Source organism: Ambystoma mexicanum, chromosome 9 (assembly GCF_040938575.1).
Source record: "Ambystoma mexicanum isolate Mex_15411 chromosome 9, UKY_AmexF1_1, whole genome shotgun sequence".
NCBI classification, from domain to species: domain Eukaryota; kingdom Metazoa; phylum Chordata; class Amphibia; order Caudata; family Ambystomatidae; genus Ambystoma; species Ambystoma mexicanum.
This window is the reverse complement of record NC_090931.1, coordinates 905,201,779-905,214,933: the sequence shown is the minus strand read 5'-3', so window position 1 is coordinate 905,214,933 and position 13,155 is coordinate 905,201,779. Positions and strand designations below refer to the sequence as shown.

General features: G+C 50.6%; 1 protein-coding gene across 3 annotated transcripts in view; it reads left to right on the top strand.

Annotated features, from left to right (window-relative positions):
- The window catches only part of YBEY (ybeY metalloendoribonuclease), a 170,472-nt gene that overhangs the window by 113,195 nt on the left and 44,122 nt on the right, over positions 1-13,155 (top strand). For all 3 annotated transcript variants that reach the window (XM_069616040.1, XM_069616038.1, XM_069616039.1), the window contains exon 3: positions 1,170-1,301. In XM_069616040.1, coding sequence (XP_069472141.1) covers positions 1,170-1,301 — 132 coding nt within the window. The remainder of the gene's footprint in view (positions 1-1,169; positions 1,302-13,155) is intronic.

Genomic DNA, 13,155 nt, shown 5'->3' with positions numbered 1-13,155 from the left:
GGTAACAGCACCCCGAATAGTGTTTGTAAGAGAAACGGGCCTGAAACTAGAGGGATAAGTGCGTCTCAACGCAGGGGATCAAACAAAGGAGAAGATCTATCAGGGAGATGGTGTCCAACGGAGAAATGGCTTACACAGGAGACATGTACTGAATGAGAGACAATGGAAAGAGTAGCAGAGCGTTCTGGAGAAGAAGAGACATGTGGAAGAGAACTTTGGTTCACACGAGCCAGGAAGGGGCAAACACAAGGGTGTCTGTGATAGGGAGGCGTCGGCGAATATAGGAGATCAAAAGGTTGTAGGAGTTGCAGACACATGAGAGAAGGAAGCATTATGTTAAAAAGAAGAGGGGTCAGAAAGAAGGATTGTTTCCAGAAAGAAAGTTGTTTGTCACAGTCACTTCAACTGAGCAGACTACAAATGAAGGCACAAAATGTGAGCACCAACTGAATTAGTCTGTTAGATGAGAAAGCAAATGATTGGTTTGTATTGATCCATTTTAATATTCAATTATTTTGAACTGGTTACTAATGTAATGAATCTGATGATGCCATCACTACTTCCCAGGGGGAAGTCTCTCCTATGTGGCCAGGGGACAGCAGCCACTGCCCGATCTTGACCCTGGGGGCGGCTATATGAGGCAGGATCTTTTCCTTCTATTCCTCATGCTTTGATGGCATATTGTACTGACTCCCTTCAACCACCCACAAGACCTACTGGTGACACTGTTCAATGTTCTGTACATAGCATATCAAGAACTGCCATTTTTGGGTGACGATTTAAATGTATCTTATTTATTTTATGTATTTAATTGTTTTTTGATATAGATACTCGAGTTTGGTTTCTAAGCGCGGACCCAGGATTCGATCCTTTGTTGCTTTGGTGTTCTTGCTTCCAAGACAAGCACATTGCCCCTGTGCTATCCTTCTCGAGGAAGGATAGCACAGGAACTACTTAGCCTGGAACTACTCCGCCTGGAACTACCCTGAGGCTACTTTGGCTGCTGTCTGCCAGCCCTCCACCTCTGATTACCTCAAACGTTAAGTGGAATGCTGCTGTCTGTCAAGAAAAGTTACTTTCTTGTCTAAGTAACAGCGTTGTTTATCTTTGAAGACACGACCTGTTAGTGGGCTCTGGTTTAATTAGTGATATCTTTTGTGTGATTGCAGAATTTGAAAGCAGGCGAGATGCCCCAGCCGGCCTTCAGGGATGATTACAATCTTGGGGATATTTTCCTTGGAGTGGAATATATTCATCGGCAGTGCCTGGAGCAGCAAGAGGAATTTTATGCTGTTCTCACAGTAAGTAACTCTCTCTATACATGCTCATGAGTGTGTGATTTGCCAGTCAAGTGTCTCTGTACTCATGCTGGCTCTGTTATTGCGTCCTATGTGCTCAGCAGAGTCCGTCCAATATTAGATCATTGATGTCTCTGTTGTAATGTAGTCCTGTCTTGCCACTGGCCTGGTTGCTTGCTGTAAAAATGTTGGTGCATGAATGCAGCTCAGGAGAATGTGGAGTGGATCTGTGTGTGTGTGAATGTTCTGAGTGTGTCAGTTAGGGGCCTGAGCTGAGGATGGCTGGATGGCCAGTGGGTCTACTCCTTTGTCAGTAATATCTACACCTATCCATGTTCCTCTCAGTGTCTACATGTGACTGTAAATACCTACAAGAGTAACCGGAGTAATGTACATAAAGTACAAATGTGAAATAAAGCCTACCTGCAACTAATCTAGACTACAGCTGGTCTGTGCTTCAGTGATGCATTCTGAATGTCTAGTATGAGGCTTTACAACAGTCTCCTCTGACCCTACTATTTTCGTGCTCGCATTGAGTCATTCGTTTGAGTATTAACACCTCTCCTGTTGCTGGAATGTTTAGCAGCAAACCTTCTAGTGTGTGTTAGGGTGCTAGCATTGATGTCTTTATTTCCCGGTACCTATGTTTTTCATACTGTGCTTCGCAATCTCCTAGTAACTGTCTTTCCTGTCCGTTGTAAACCAGTTTCTAAGTAATTAACCTGTTTATCTTGCCATGTTCTTGTATCTCCTGGTAAAGCTCAGTTTGTGTGGCATGCTTTTCTATCTCCCCTGCTTACATTGGGGATAGGAGCACCATATTGGTTTGTATTTTATTCTTTGATGCTGTGACTGACATCCAAAGGGTTAATCTCTCACTTTCTTCTGTCTTGCCTTGTCATCATCTTAATGGTCAGGTAATTTAATAGCTGAGTCAGCTGTGGTGCATTTTGTCTTATAAGGGGCGATGCTGTTCACTGTAGCATTATGCAATGGAGTAGGGTTTACATTTGACTGGTGCTATGACCATGGAAAGAGGACTTTTCAGTGTTGATCTGACAGGATTTTGACTCTGAGGTTGAGAAGATGAAGGCTAAAGAAGCAGGTGTTGTGAAATGGGTGTCCCATGACTAGCTATGAGTTTGGTTAATCCTAAACTCCGGGCGCTCTTCCTCTTCGATATGAGGAGGGAGCCCCTCAACATACCACTACAACCATTTGTAGCATTGATATTTATTCGGTTCCATGTGAAAATCATGCTGTCAAAAAGGCAGTTCTCACCAGAAATCGCAGCAAAAAAGCTGTGGTGTGGCTGCTGTAATTCATGTAATGGATGCAGAGGACACCCCCGCAATCCCCGCTCCCCTTGTGCGGTATAATGGAGACTTTTTTACTGGCTTACACCACAGCCTTTTTGCAGCGATTTTATTTATTTATTTTTTGATGGACTTTTTTGCTGCAACTGTTTCAATGGGCACCAATTTATATAGCTCATTGAAATGCAAGTTGTCCCTTCCAGAGGAAGCCTGCTCCAGTAATAGTCTGAGCATAGCTCCTTGTAAGTTTTGGGATGATGGTCGGGGGTTTGACTGATTTTCTTCTTTTATTCTGAATGATTGGTGACATTGTAGAAGGGGTGAACCGTTTTGGGTAACAAAGGAGTAGGTTTTATCCTTTGTTCCTACTGGATCCGTTCTGTGGTGAAGGTTACTTTCATTAAGCTAGTTACAAGATTGTTCTAGCAAACTCTTTCTTCCATAGCTTTTCTTACTTAAGGAGTCAGTAGGGCGGCATCTAGTGACATGTCCATATCATCCTCTGCAATTACTCACTCCATTTTAATAGCAAGTGCTGTAATAGGTGTTTGATAGATGTTATTTCTCTTAATATATCCCCTCAGGTGCTCAAGATTGGGTGGACTGTATCATTGAGCTAGTGATGGTTTGGACCTCTCCAAAGTGTCCCAGGTGCTCTGTTTTAAACCGATGGCATGGTTGCTGTTCTCAGGTCATGATTGGGATGCCTCACAGGTGCAGGGGTCAAAACTAGGATTTGTTGACCAGGAGAAAAAAGCAGCTCCTGGGTATCGGGCATCACATGTTAGGCAGGAGCTACTTCGGGGGAACCAGGAGCAAGTGCATATTCCACAGCAAAACTAACTTGTGCACAAGATCCAAACTCTAACTTTTGCCCATTATATATATATATATATATATATATATATATCCAAAATGCTTTAAATGTCTCTTAGGTGTGTCCTTTATTCTCTTTTATGTGCATTCCCAATCCTACACAGTTGATATTATATAGTTATGTATAGTAGCACCTGGCAGCTCTTGGTTTCAGGCTAACCAGGCTCCACTTGGCTATATAGCCTGGAGCTAAATAGCCTGCAGGTGTTTGTAATTGTATTGTGCCATACGTTGGTGGCACACAAGGTTGTGCTTGGAGTGTTTTACATGTGTTTACTTGTTTGGAATGTAGCGCTAATGATGCTATCCTCACATTGCTGTGTAAGAGCATGCAGTATTCACCGAATGTTGGTATTACTCCTAAATCTATTGAGGAGCAGTATCACACTTTGTTTGAGGAAAGGAGCGTCAGGTAAAATAAACGGCAAGATGTACAGAATGCCCCTTTCACTTATGTTTGTACGCTTGGTTTCTACTTCTGAAGGTTCTGTTTAAGTTTTAATTCAGCTCCCCATAATAGTGTTCCCTGATTCCACTCGGATCCATTCCAAGGCTTGTAGAATGTTCAGCCTTGCTTGGTGTTGTAGTCGTTACCCAACTGTGCAATGATTTATCAGGTCTTAATTGAATCAAAATACACGTGATCCATGTATACATTTGGTGCACTTTAAAATGCTGTCATCTACAGTTTTTATTCTCCAAATTAAATAAATAAGTTCTAGAAAGCCATTCACGACAGTCTTAAAGAGTTGATGAAGTGGAGTCTATAACTGCATTCATTGCTATATATGTATGCGAGTTACCTGCCAGGCTCGTTAATCAGTGACGGGTGGAGACAACTAACATAGGTGCCAACATAAAGGCAGGTTAAAATACTATAACTAGCAAAGGATCCGAAAAGAGGTGACGTGTATATCCTTTAGTAAAGTTATGTCACCATCCAAATTCAAGATGGCTGCTGCAAACGAGAAAGGCTTGCACAACTACAGTCTTGTTTTGCAAAGGATAGGAAGAGATTTCATAGAGATACGTGTCACAGATGGTTTAAAGAATATTCCAATTCCCAAAGATGTTTCAATGGTTTTCGTTAAAGGTTTCAGCTGGGTGCTAAGGCTGTCCCTTTCTCTGTCGTCTTGATGTACTGTTTTCCGACCTAACAAAGGCGCACTTATTACCGAGGTTAGTAGATAAGAACATTAACCCCCACTGTCTATTTTCTAGATAGCTGACGTGATAAGGTAAAGCAGTTGCCTTTTCTATGTAGACGCCCTAAAGGTAAAGCAGTTGCCTTTTCTATGTAGACGCCCTCTGGGACTTCTTAGACTCCCCCTACACTATCAGTTGGTAAGTGTCTACCATAGGAGAGGGACTGGGCCTTCAGACACACTGCATGACTCAGTCATTTTCCACCCACGCCCCATCGTTCCTCTCCCTCTCGCCATACTCTACTCTCCTCTCTCTCTACTGTTCTACTCCCAGCGCCTCTCCTTCATTCCTGGTATTCCCTGTGTCTCTCCTTCTCTATCCCTCCGATGCCTCTCACTCCTACTACTGCCTCCACCCATCGATGTTACTTTTCCTGACTGCACTCTACCTCTTCCACCTCTTTACTACTACTCTCTTCTTCACACTACTCTACAAACCCACCTCCTTCTCAGGCACACTCTGTCTCTTCACTCCCTACACTCCCTCTCCTAATCACACTTGCTAGTCTTTCACGCACACTTGCAACACAGTACACCTTGCACTCTCTAACCAATGTATCATCTGTCAAGGAGTTCCCCCCCTTCTCACCTGAGTCCGATCTTTGCTGGATTTCTTAGTCGATGCCTTCTTGCGGACGGATCGGGTCTTGAATAAGGCTGCATAAGTCTCTTCCGACTCCAGCGTGCGTTCAAAGTTCCGGGATGCAATGATCCAGGAATCCGGGAAATTAAGAAAGTGCACTACTCAGCACACGAGTCCAGGAAGTAAGAAAGAATGGAGAGGGACTAGGAACGGAGTTAGTAGGGACAGAATCAGGGAAACAATATCGCGAGCTATGGAGCACACGTCTGGTCGCTACTACGCAATAGCACTGAGATGTGCAGATCCGCGGGGGGTGTGGTCTATTAATAGAACATGCTACATCCAACGTGTAGAGCGAGGAAGGTGTTTCACGCTGGACGGCCATGTTGAGTACCAGGGAGTGCAAGCCCCGTTGAGACAAGGACCAGGAAGTCCAAAAGGGGCACGTTCTGTAGGTCATGACATCATCTTTTCTACAATTTGACTCCTCGCTCTTCTCCATAGTCCCTACTGATGGTATCTTAGTCTATCACCTCTTCCTCCTCTGATCTCACCTGAACAACCCAAAACGTCCTATCTCCTAGCTGTTCTTTTATCCCCCCCCGCTCCTCTGGTTGGTTCTCTGCTCTCGGGAAGGGTCAGAATTACAGAAAGTGTTAGAGCTAGTTAAGCTGTGACCATTTTGATCGCCTGGGGCCGCCATGCTGCTACAATGGCAGCCCGCACTGAAAAGTGTTCGAGTTAGGAGACGGTTCCCCATGAGGTACGTTCTTTTGAGCTGTTGTGACTGTTTCAAGTCCATGGTGGTCTAAGGTGGTCGCAATGGTTTCTTTACTGTACATGCTGTGAATGGTGTTCGATGCATGCCATATGAAACAGCTGCTCTGGAGAATTCGACTCCTTGTTTGTTTGTTCTCTCTCCCCCAGAAGCATTGCTATGCAGATGGCATGGCGCTTAAAGCAGGTACATCAGAATCGCCAGGTTTCTTTCCACCTGCTCTTTCTACCCGGCTGGGGACTGGCATTGGATTGAGTGGGGTGCTGATGGGCTGCTTTCATGATTGCGATCTCTCTGGCAAGAATAAATCTGTCACGTTAGTTAAGAGGCATGGGGTGATGCTACAAGTTGTTACTGCACATGTAAAGACTGCCATTTGTGAGAAGGATCAGGATTTGGGGCTCTCTCACTGTCCTCCTTTGGTGTAGGGCTGGCTCTAGCTTTCACCCTGTTGGAGCTTCTACCCCAGGCTGAAAGGGGTTACAATCTCCTCTCGATACGGTCAGGTCACTGACCTTATCACAACCAATAGCCATCATAGAAGCCTAGTCTGAAAGTTACAACCTAAGAATTACAAACGCAAGATCAAGCTCAAGCGATCTCGTCAAAATTCTTAGGGAATTAGAAAGTGAAACATCCCCATTTCCTCCCATCACCAGAGACCATGCCTGGTGCCAAGAAATACAAAATGAATCAGTGAATAAAACCACTGGTCACCAGCAGGCCGTTTTCAATCGACAAACATCCCTAATAAATACCCAAGAGAACACACATTGACTTCAACCAACCACAACACTCCATCACCTAAGTTCGAGTTTAAAACTTGTACGGAAGCCGAAATCATTGCCATAGTACAGAAACTCAAACCCACATCATGCTTAGGGGATATTTTTCCTACCAACATACTCAGACTCCATAGAGGTTCTCATCACATGGATTATTATGTCCTTCACAGATGGCACGGTTCCGTGGTCACTGAAGGAGGCATGGATCACTCCATTGCTCAAGAAGAGCACACTGGACCCGGCATCTGCCAAGAATTACAGACCAATCACCAACGTCCCATATCTTCTTAAGATACGGGACAGAGTGGACTATTTACAGCTGCACAAATACATAGAGGACAAAGAAATCTTGGGTATCCATCAATCTGGATTTAGAACCCAACACGGGACTGAGACTGCACTATTAGACCTCAAATCTAACATCATGGGCATCGTGGAGAAAGGTCACCCATTACTCTTGATGTTGTTGGACCTATCAGCGGCGTTCTATCTCATAGGTCAGACTACTACAACGGATATTGAAAGAAATCGCGAATTGCTCAGAGGAGGCCACCCAATGGATTATGTCATTCTTCGTTCCTGTGAGGAACCAGAAGGTGTCTCACCCATTAGTCCCTGGGGATCTGTCATCCAGGTGGCCAGGACACGGCCATCGCTTTTGGATCCATTTCCTGTGGGTGGACCAGTGCGGGAGGATCAACTGGTGGGGGGTCTTCGGGGAGTGGGACAACACATGGTGAGACGCGATATCCCCTTCCTTATAACACCTTTACCCCATCCCACCAAGTAAGATATTTAGGAACTCCAACCCCACAAACACTTTCTCACGGACAGCCCGCTATGAGAGAAAATGGATTAACACCCGAGACGTATACCTAACGTGTCCCAATACAATGGTCAGGCAATTACTGAGCATCACACACACCTGACTTCCATTAAGCTTCCCCACACGGATAAAAGGTGTAGCATGAAAGCACACTTGGTCTGAGCCAGACGAAGAGGAATCCGGGGTTAAGTGAAAATCACCCGAGAAGGTTTTGTGTTGAAGTGGGTCTGAGCCTGGCGGAGGGGCACCCGGGGTGAACAGTAAATCACCTGAGAATGTGTACATGTGAAATCCTAAGAAGGTGGGTCTGAGCCTGGCAGAGGAGGACCCAGGTTGAATAGAAAATCACCAGAGAATGTGTACGTGTGACACCCTAAGGAGAAAGGAACTTTGTTGTTTGTCTTATTGCATCAAGCCCTCTGAAAAAAAAGAATGGCAATTAGACTTTGGCACAGAAGGCCATGATGTTGAAGTTTTGAACTGCACCCTCGATCTAGAAAAGCCAGAGACTGTGCTAAGCTTGAGTGTGCCGCCTTGTCCCGTGTGGAAAACGGGAAGGGAAGCCAACAGCTTGAATATCCTGCCGCATCATTTCTTGAACACCTTTCTTTGCATAACATTGTTTTCCACACTATTTGTATTTAGAAATAAGGATTGGCAATAGGTTTCTCCAGCATGGGGTCTGGCATGGATTCACATGCTCATGAATATTCCCCGTCGTCAGGCTGGGAATCCTCGGTAAAGAAAAAACCAGTATCAGTTTCGTTTCTGATCTGTCTTTCGTAGTAATAACCAATCACTGGTCTCTGCGTCATACTGACCACAGCCAATGACTGCCCTCTACCTAAGCACCGCCTCTGGCAGCCATCTTCAAATTTTTACCGCACGTTCATGTGTTGGGATCCTCGTGCTATTGCTCTCGAGCGTTAGTGCTTTTTTTTCGCGCTTTTTCACAAAAAAACTTCGATTCTTTCGGTCAAAAGAGCCTCAAGCTCCACCGATCCTACATCCGATCAACGGGGACCCGTGTCGGATTCATCTGTGCCCCTCAAGGGTGAAGATTTCGTCGAGCTACGCTTCGGAGGACTCCAGAAGCTTCTCAGGCCCGGTCTCGGAGATGGCCCAGGAGAAGGGAAGCTCGACGCCCGGAAAGCTGTTCAGGGTCTGCCCTGGATGCCAGCTGCAGAACGTCTTCAAGGAGGACGAACACTCTTTCTGCCTTTACTGCCTTCATGAGGACAAGACGCACGTGGAGAAGGACTGTGCGTTTTGCGGCAACATGTCGGAACGGACCATGAAGGACCGCCATCAACGTCTCGCCAACTGGCTGGAGGGTAAGAGCCCGTCTGGCGAGAAGAAAAAGAAATCCGAGCGGTCTTCTAAGACCTTTGAGGGCGCCCCGGCGACGGGGGCCCAACATAAGGCCAAGCACCGCGAGTCCGCTGGCACCGGGAGCGCCGAACGGTCGGGCTCTACGGGCGCCAGGCAGGGCGCACCCTCCCCGGCACCATCAACCACGAGCCAACGCTCTGGGTCGGGTAAGAGGAAGGCCGAGCACCCGGCGAAGCTCCTGGAGAGGCCCCGGTCGAGCTCTAAGGCAGAGGAGGAGCGTGGCAGTGCCCCCTCCCTCAAGGATAAGGCGGTGAGCGCACCTAAGGTGGTGAAGGCCTTGATCCATCCGACCAAGCCCTCTATCGAAACGGTCGCGGCGGCCCTGGCTCAGCCTGTGGTGGCTACACCAGTGGTGGCGACCTCAGGGCCCAGAATCTCCCTGCCTCCTCGGAGGGAGTCTTCCTTTGTGCCCATCGATAGGACCCCCGTGAAACCCTCCGTGGGGAAGAAGAAGGGGGGGCAGGGCGTCGTCGTAGATTCGGCCTCAACCTCAGAAGAGGAGCTGATCGAGGTCTTAAGCCACGGCCTAGGCGTGGAAGAAGGCCAGCCCGTCGGAATGGACCCCGACGCAGGTGACGACGACGACATCGTCGAGGATACCGACGGGGCCCCTGCTCGCCCGTCGGATTCCCCTCTGCCAGCGCCGCAAGACAACTCGGCGGCCATTTTGTTGGCCATACAGTCCTTATGCTCCGAGATAAGGACGAGGCTACCGTTACCGACGGAGGAACCTCTCCCGTCGGGGGATCCAGAACCGGGACTTTCTGGTGTTCCCCCTACCAAGAAAAGAAGGATCCATCCACCACCTCCTTTTCAACCGTCGCGCCCCGTCCAGCCCTCCTCCCCGTCCACCCAAGGGGATGATACGGGGACTGACACGGCAGCGACGGGTACGGACGACGAGGCATACGACGAGGATTTTCCGTCGTCGCCTCCCACCAGGGCTTCTCCGCCCGACGAGATCGGATCTTTCCACTCCATGATCTCCAGGGCGTCCGAGCTTTTCCAACTCTGCCCTGAGGAGAAGAAAAAGGAAGGCTTCCTTTATCAGCGGCGCGAGGCCAAGAGGAAGACGGTCCTCGCAGTGCCTCTGTTGGACGACATTTGGGATGAGGGCCTTTCCCTCCTCAAGAACCCTTCCACGACGCCAGCTAGAAGAGACCGGGACGAGAAAAAGTACCGGGTCCCGGACACGGCCCCCCTATGCCTCCGGGCGCAGCCTACCCCGGACTCCGTCGTCTCCGCGGCAGCCAGGAAGAAAGCGGGGGGGGTGCGGCCTCCACATCGACTTCCCCGCCGGACGGCGAGGGAAAGAAATTGGATGCTATGGGACGTAGAGTCATCTCGTCGGCAGCGACGACGATTAAAGCGGCCAACGCCTTGGCTATCGTGGCCCGCTACGACAGGGAGCTTTGGTACAAGATAGCTCCCCTGCTGGATTTTCTGCCGGACGACAAGAGGGCGGAGGCCCTTGAGATCCTGCAGGAAGGTGAGGTGGCGTCGGACCACGCCATCACCGTGGCGACGGACATCGCCGACACTGGGTTCCGCCAGCTGGGCAACGGCGTTTGCCTTCGACGTCGTGGATGGCTCAAAGCTACGGACTTTCGGCAGGACGTCCAGACCAGAGTCCTGGACATGCCCTTCGACGGGAACAACCTGTTTGGGAAGACAGTGGACGATTCCCTTCAGGCCATCAAGGCGGATACTGAGACGGCCAGGGCCCTTGGAGTCCTGCAGCAACGACGAACGCCCTTTCGGAGCGGCGGAGGCAAGGGCGCCTCCAAAGGTTCCGGCGGCGGTTTCGCTTCCTACCGTCAAGCGGCCCGCTCGTCGTCGCAAGAGGCCTACAGAGGACGAGGCAAGTCTAGCGGACCCCGCCGTCGTCGCCAAGGAGGTCAAGGCGGCAAGGCCGCGTCCAAGCAGGATTGAACCGGCCGTGGGGTCGGGCCCCCACCGAAGCACCCCGGTGGGAGGCCGGCTGGCGGGCTTCGTCAGCGTGTGGGAGTCCATCTCCACCGACCGTTGGGTGCTGGACGCCCTGGCCCGGGGCCACGCGCTCGAGTTTCTAAGAAGGTGCCCGCGCGTCCCCCCCGTGGCCAGGAAAGAACTTCACGTCCCTCAACTTCTCCTGGAGGTAAAGGCGATGCTCAGAAAGGGCGCCATCGAACTCGTCCCAAAGAGGCTTCGGGGCTCCGGAGTCTACTCGCGATACTTCCTCGTGAAGAAGAAGACGGGAGGATGGCGCCCCATCCTAGACCTGCGACGTCTGAACAAGTTCATCAAGGCGCAGAAGTTCCGGATGGTCACCCTCCAGCACGTCCTGGGTCAGCTGGAGGAAGGAGACTTCCTATCGTCGTTGGATTTGGAGGATGCCTACTTCCACATTCCCATCCTAAAGGGGCACCGAAAATTCCTCAGATTCGTGGTCCAAGGGCGTCATTACCAGTTCAAAGCCCTTCCCTTCGGACTACGGTCGGCACCCAGGGTATTCACCAAGTGCCTCGCACCGGTGGCGGCGCAGCTGCGCCGCGAGGGGATTCACGTCTACCCCTACCTGGACGACTGGCTCATCCGCGCCAAGACGAGGGAGCTCGCCGTGGTCCACACGGCAAGGACCGTCCAACTCCTCACGGATCTGGGATTCTCCGTGAACTACGCCAAATCCCACCTGGTGCCTGCGCAAGTCGCACTGTTTCTGGGAGCGAGGCTCGACACAGTGTCCCTTCTGGCCTCCCCGTCGGAGGAGAGGACCAGGACCATCTTGGGCAAGGTGCAACGGATGTTGGTGGCCGACGCGGCCAAGGTGAGGTCCATCAAGTCCCTCCTCGGGATGATGTCTTCCTGCATCTACCTCATTCCCATGTGCAGGCTCCGGATGCGCCCGTTGCAAGAATTCCTGGATGCGCGCTGGATCCAGACGACGGGCAGCTTCGAGGAAAGGATCAAGCTCGACGAGAGTTTCCGACGAGCGATACGGTGGTGGGGCACCCGCGCGCATCTGACGGCGGGCATGGACTTCCAGACCCCAGCCCACCAGGAGACTGTGACCACGGATGCCTCCCTGGAAGGGTGGGGAGCGCACACCGAAAATCTGCACGCAAGGGGACTCTGGCTCCCGACGGAGAAGTCCCTGCATATCAACGTCCTGGAGCTCCGTGCAGTGTTTTGGGCCCTCAGGTCCTTCCTTCCGTCCCTCAAGGGCAAGGTGGTGAGGATCTTCACCGACAACACCACCACCATGTTTTACATCAGGAAACAGGGCGGAACCAGGTCCCCAGCGCTGTCCAAGGAGGCGCAGGACCTGTGGCATTGGGCCGTCGCCCAAGGGATTTTTCTGGTGCCGTTTCATCTGGCAGGGATAAAAAACACCATCGCCGACTCACTCAGGAGGGAGCTGCGCTCGTGCCACGAGTGGGAACTACGGCAGGATCTGGTGGATCGCCTCTTCCGACGGTGGGGCACACCCCAGATCGACCTGTTCGCGACGGCGACGAACACCAAGTGCCGGAGGTTCGCCAGCAGGTTTCCCCAGACGAGGAGCATGGGCGATGCTTTCTCGTTCCCCTGGGAGGGCCTGTTCCTCTACGCGTTCCATCCCTTGCCTCTGCTAATCCGGCTCGTCAACCAGCTCAAGAGGTCACGGTGCAGGATGATCCTCGTCGCACCTGCGTGGCCGAGGCAGATATGGTTCCCGGACCTTCTGGACTTGTCAGCGTCCCCGCCGATCAAGCTGCCGGCGGACGCGGATCTACTCTCCAGGGAAGGAGGCGCCATCCTCCACCACGACCCGAAGTCGCTGAACTTGCAGGCCTGGCTCCTGCAGCGCTAGAGTTTGGAGGATACGACATACCGGCCGATTGCAGAGAGGTTCTTGCAAAGGCCAGGGCGTCCTCGACTCTTAAATGCTACGGACACAAATGGAAGAGGTTCTCTGTCTGGTGCCACGCACAGAAGATTAACCCTCTACGGATTACGGCTCCCCAAGTACTGCCGTACCTGCTGACGCTGGCCAAAGCTGGTCTGGCACACGCGTCCATCAAGATTCATCTTGCTGCGATCTCCCGATACACCAGAACCACGGGGCGGACGTCCT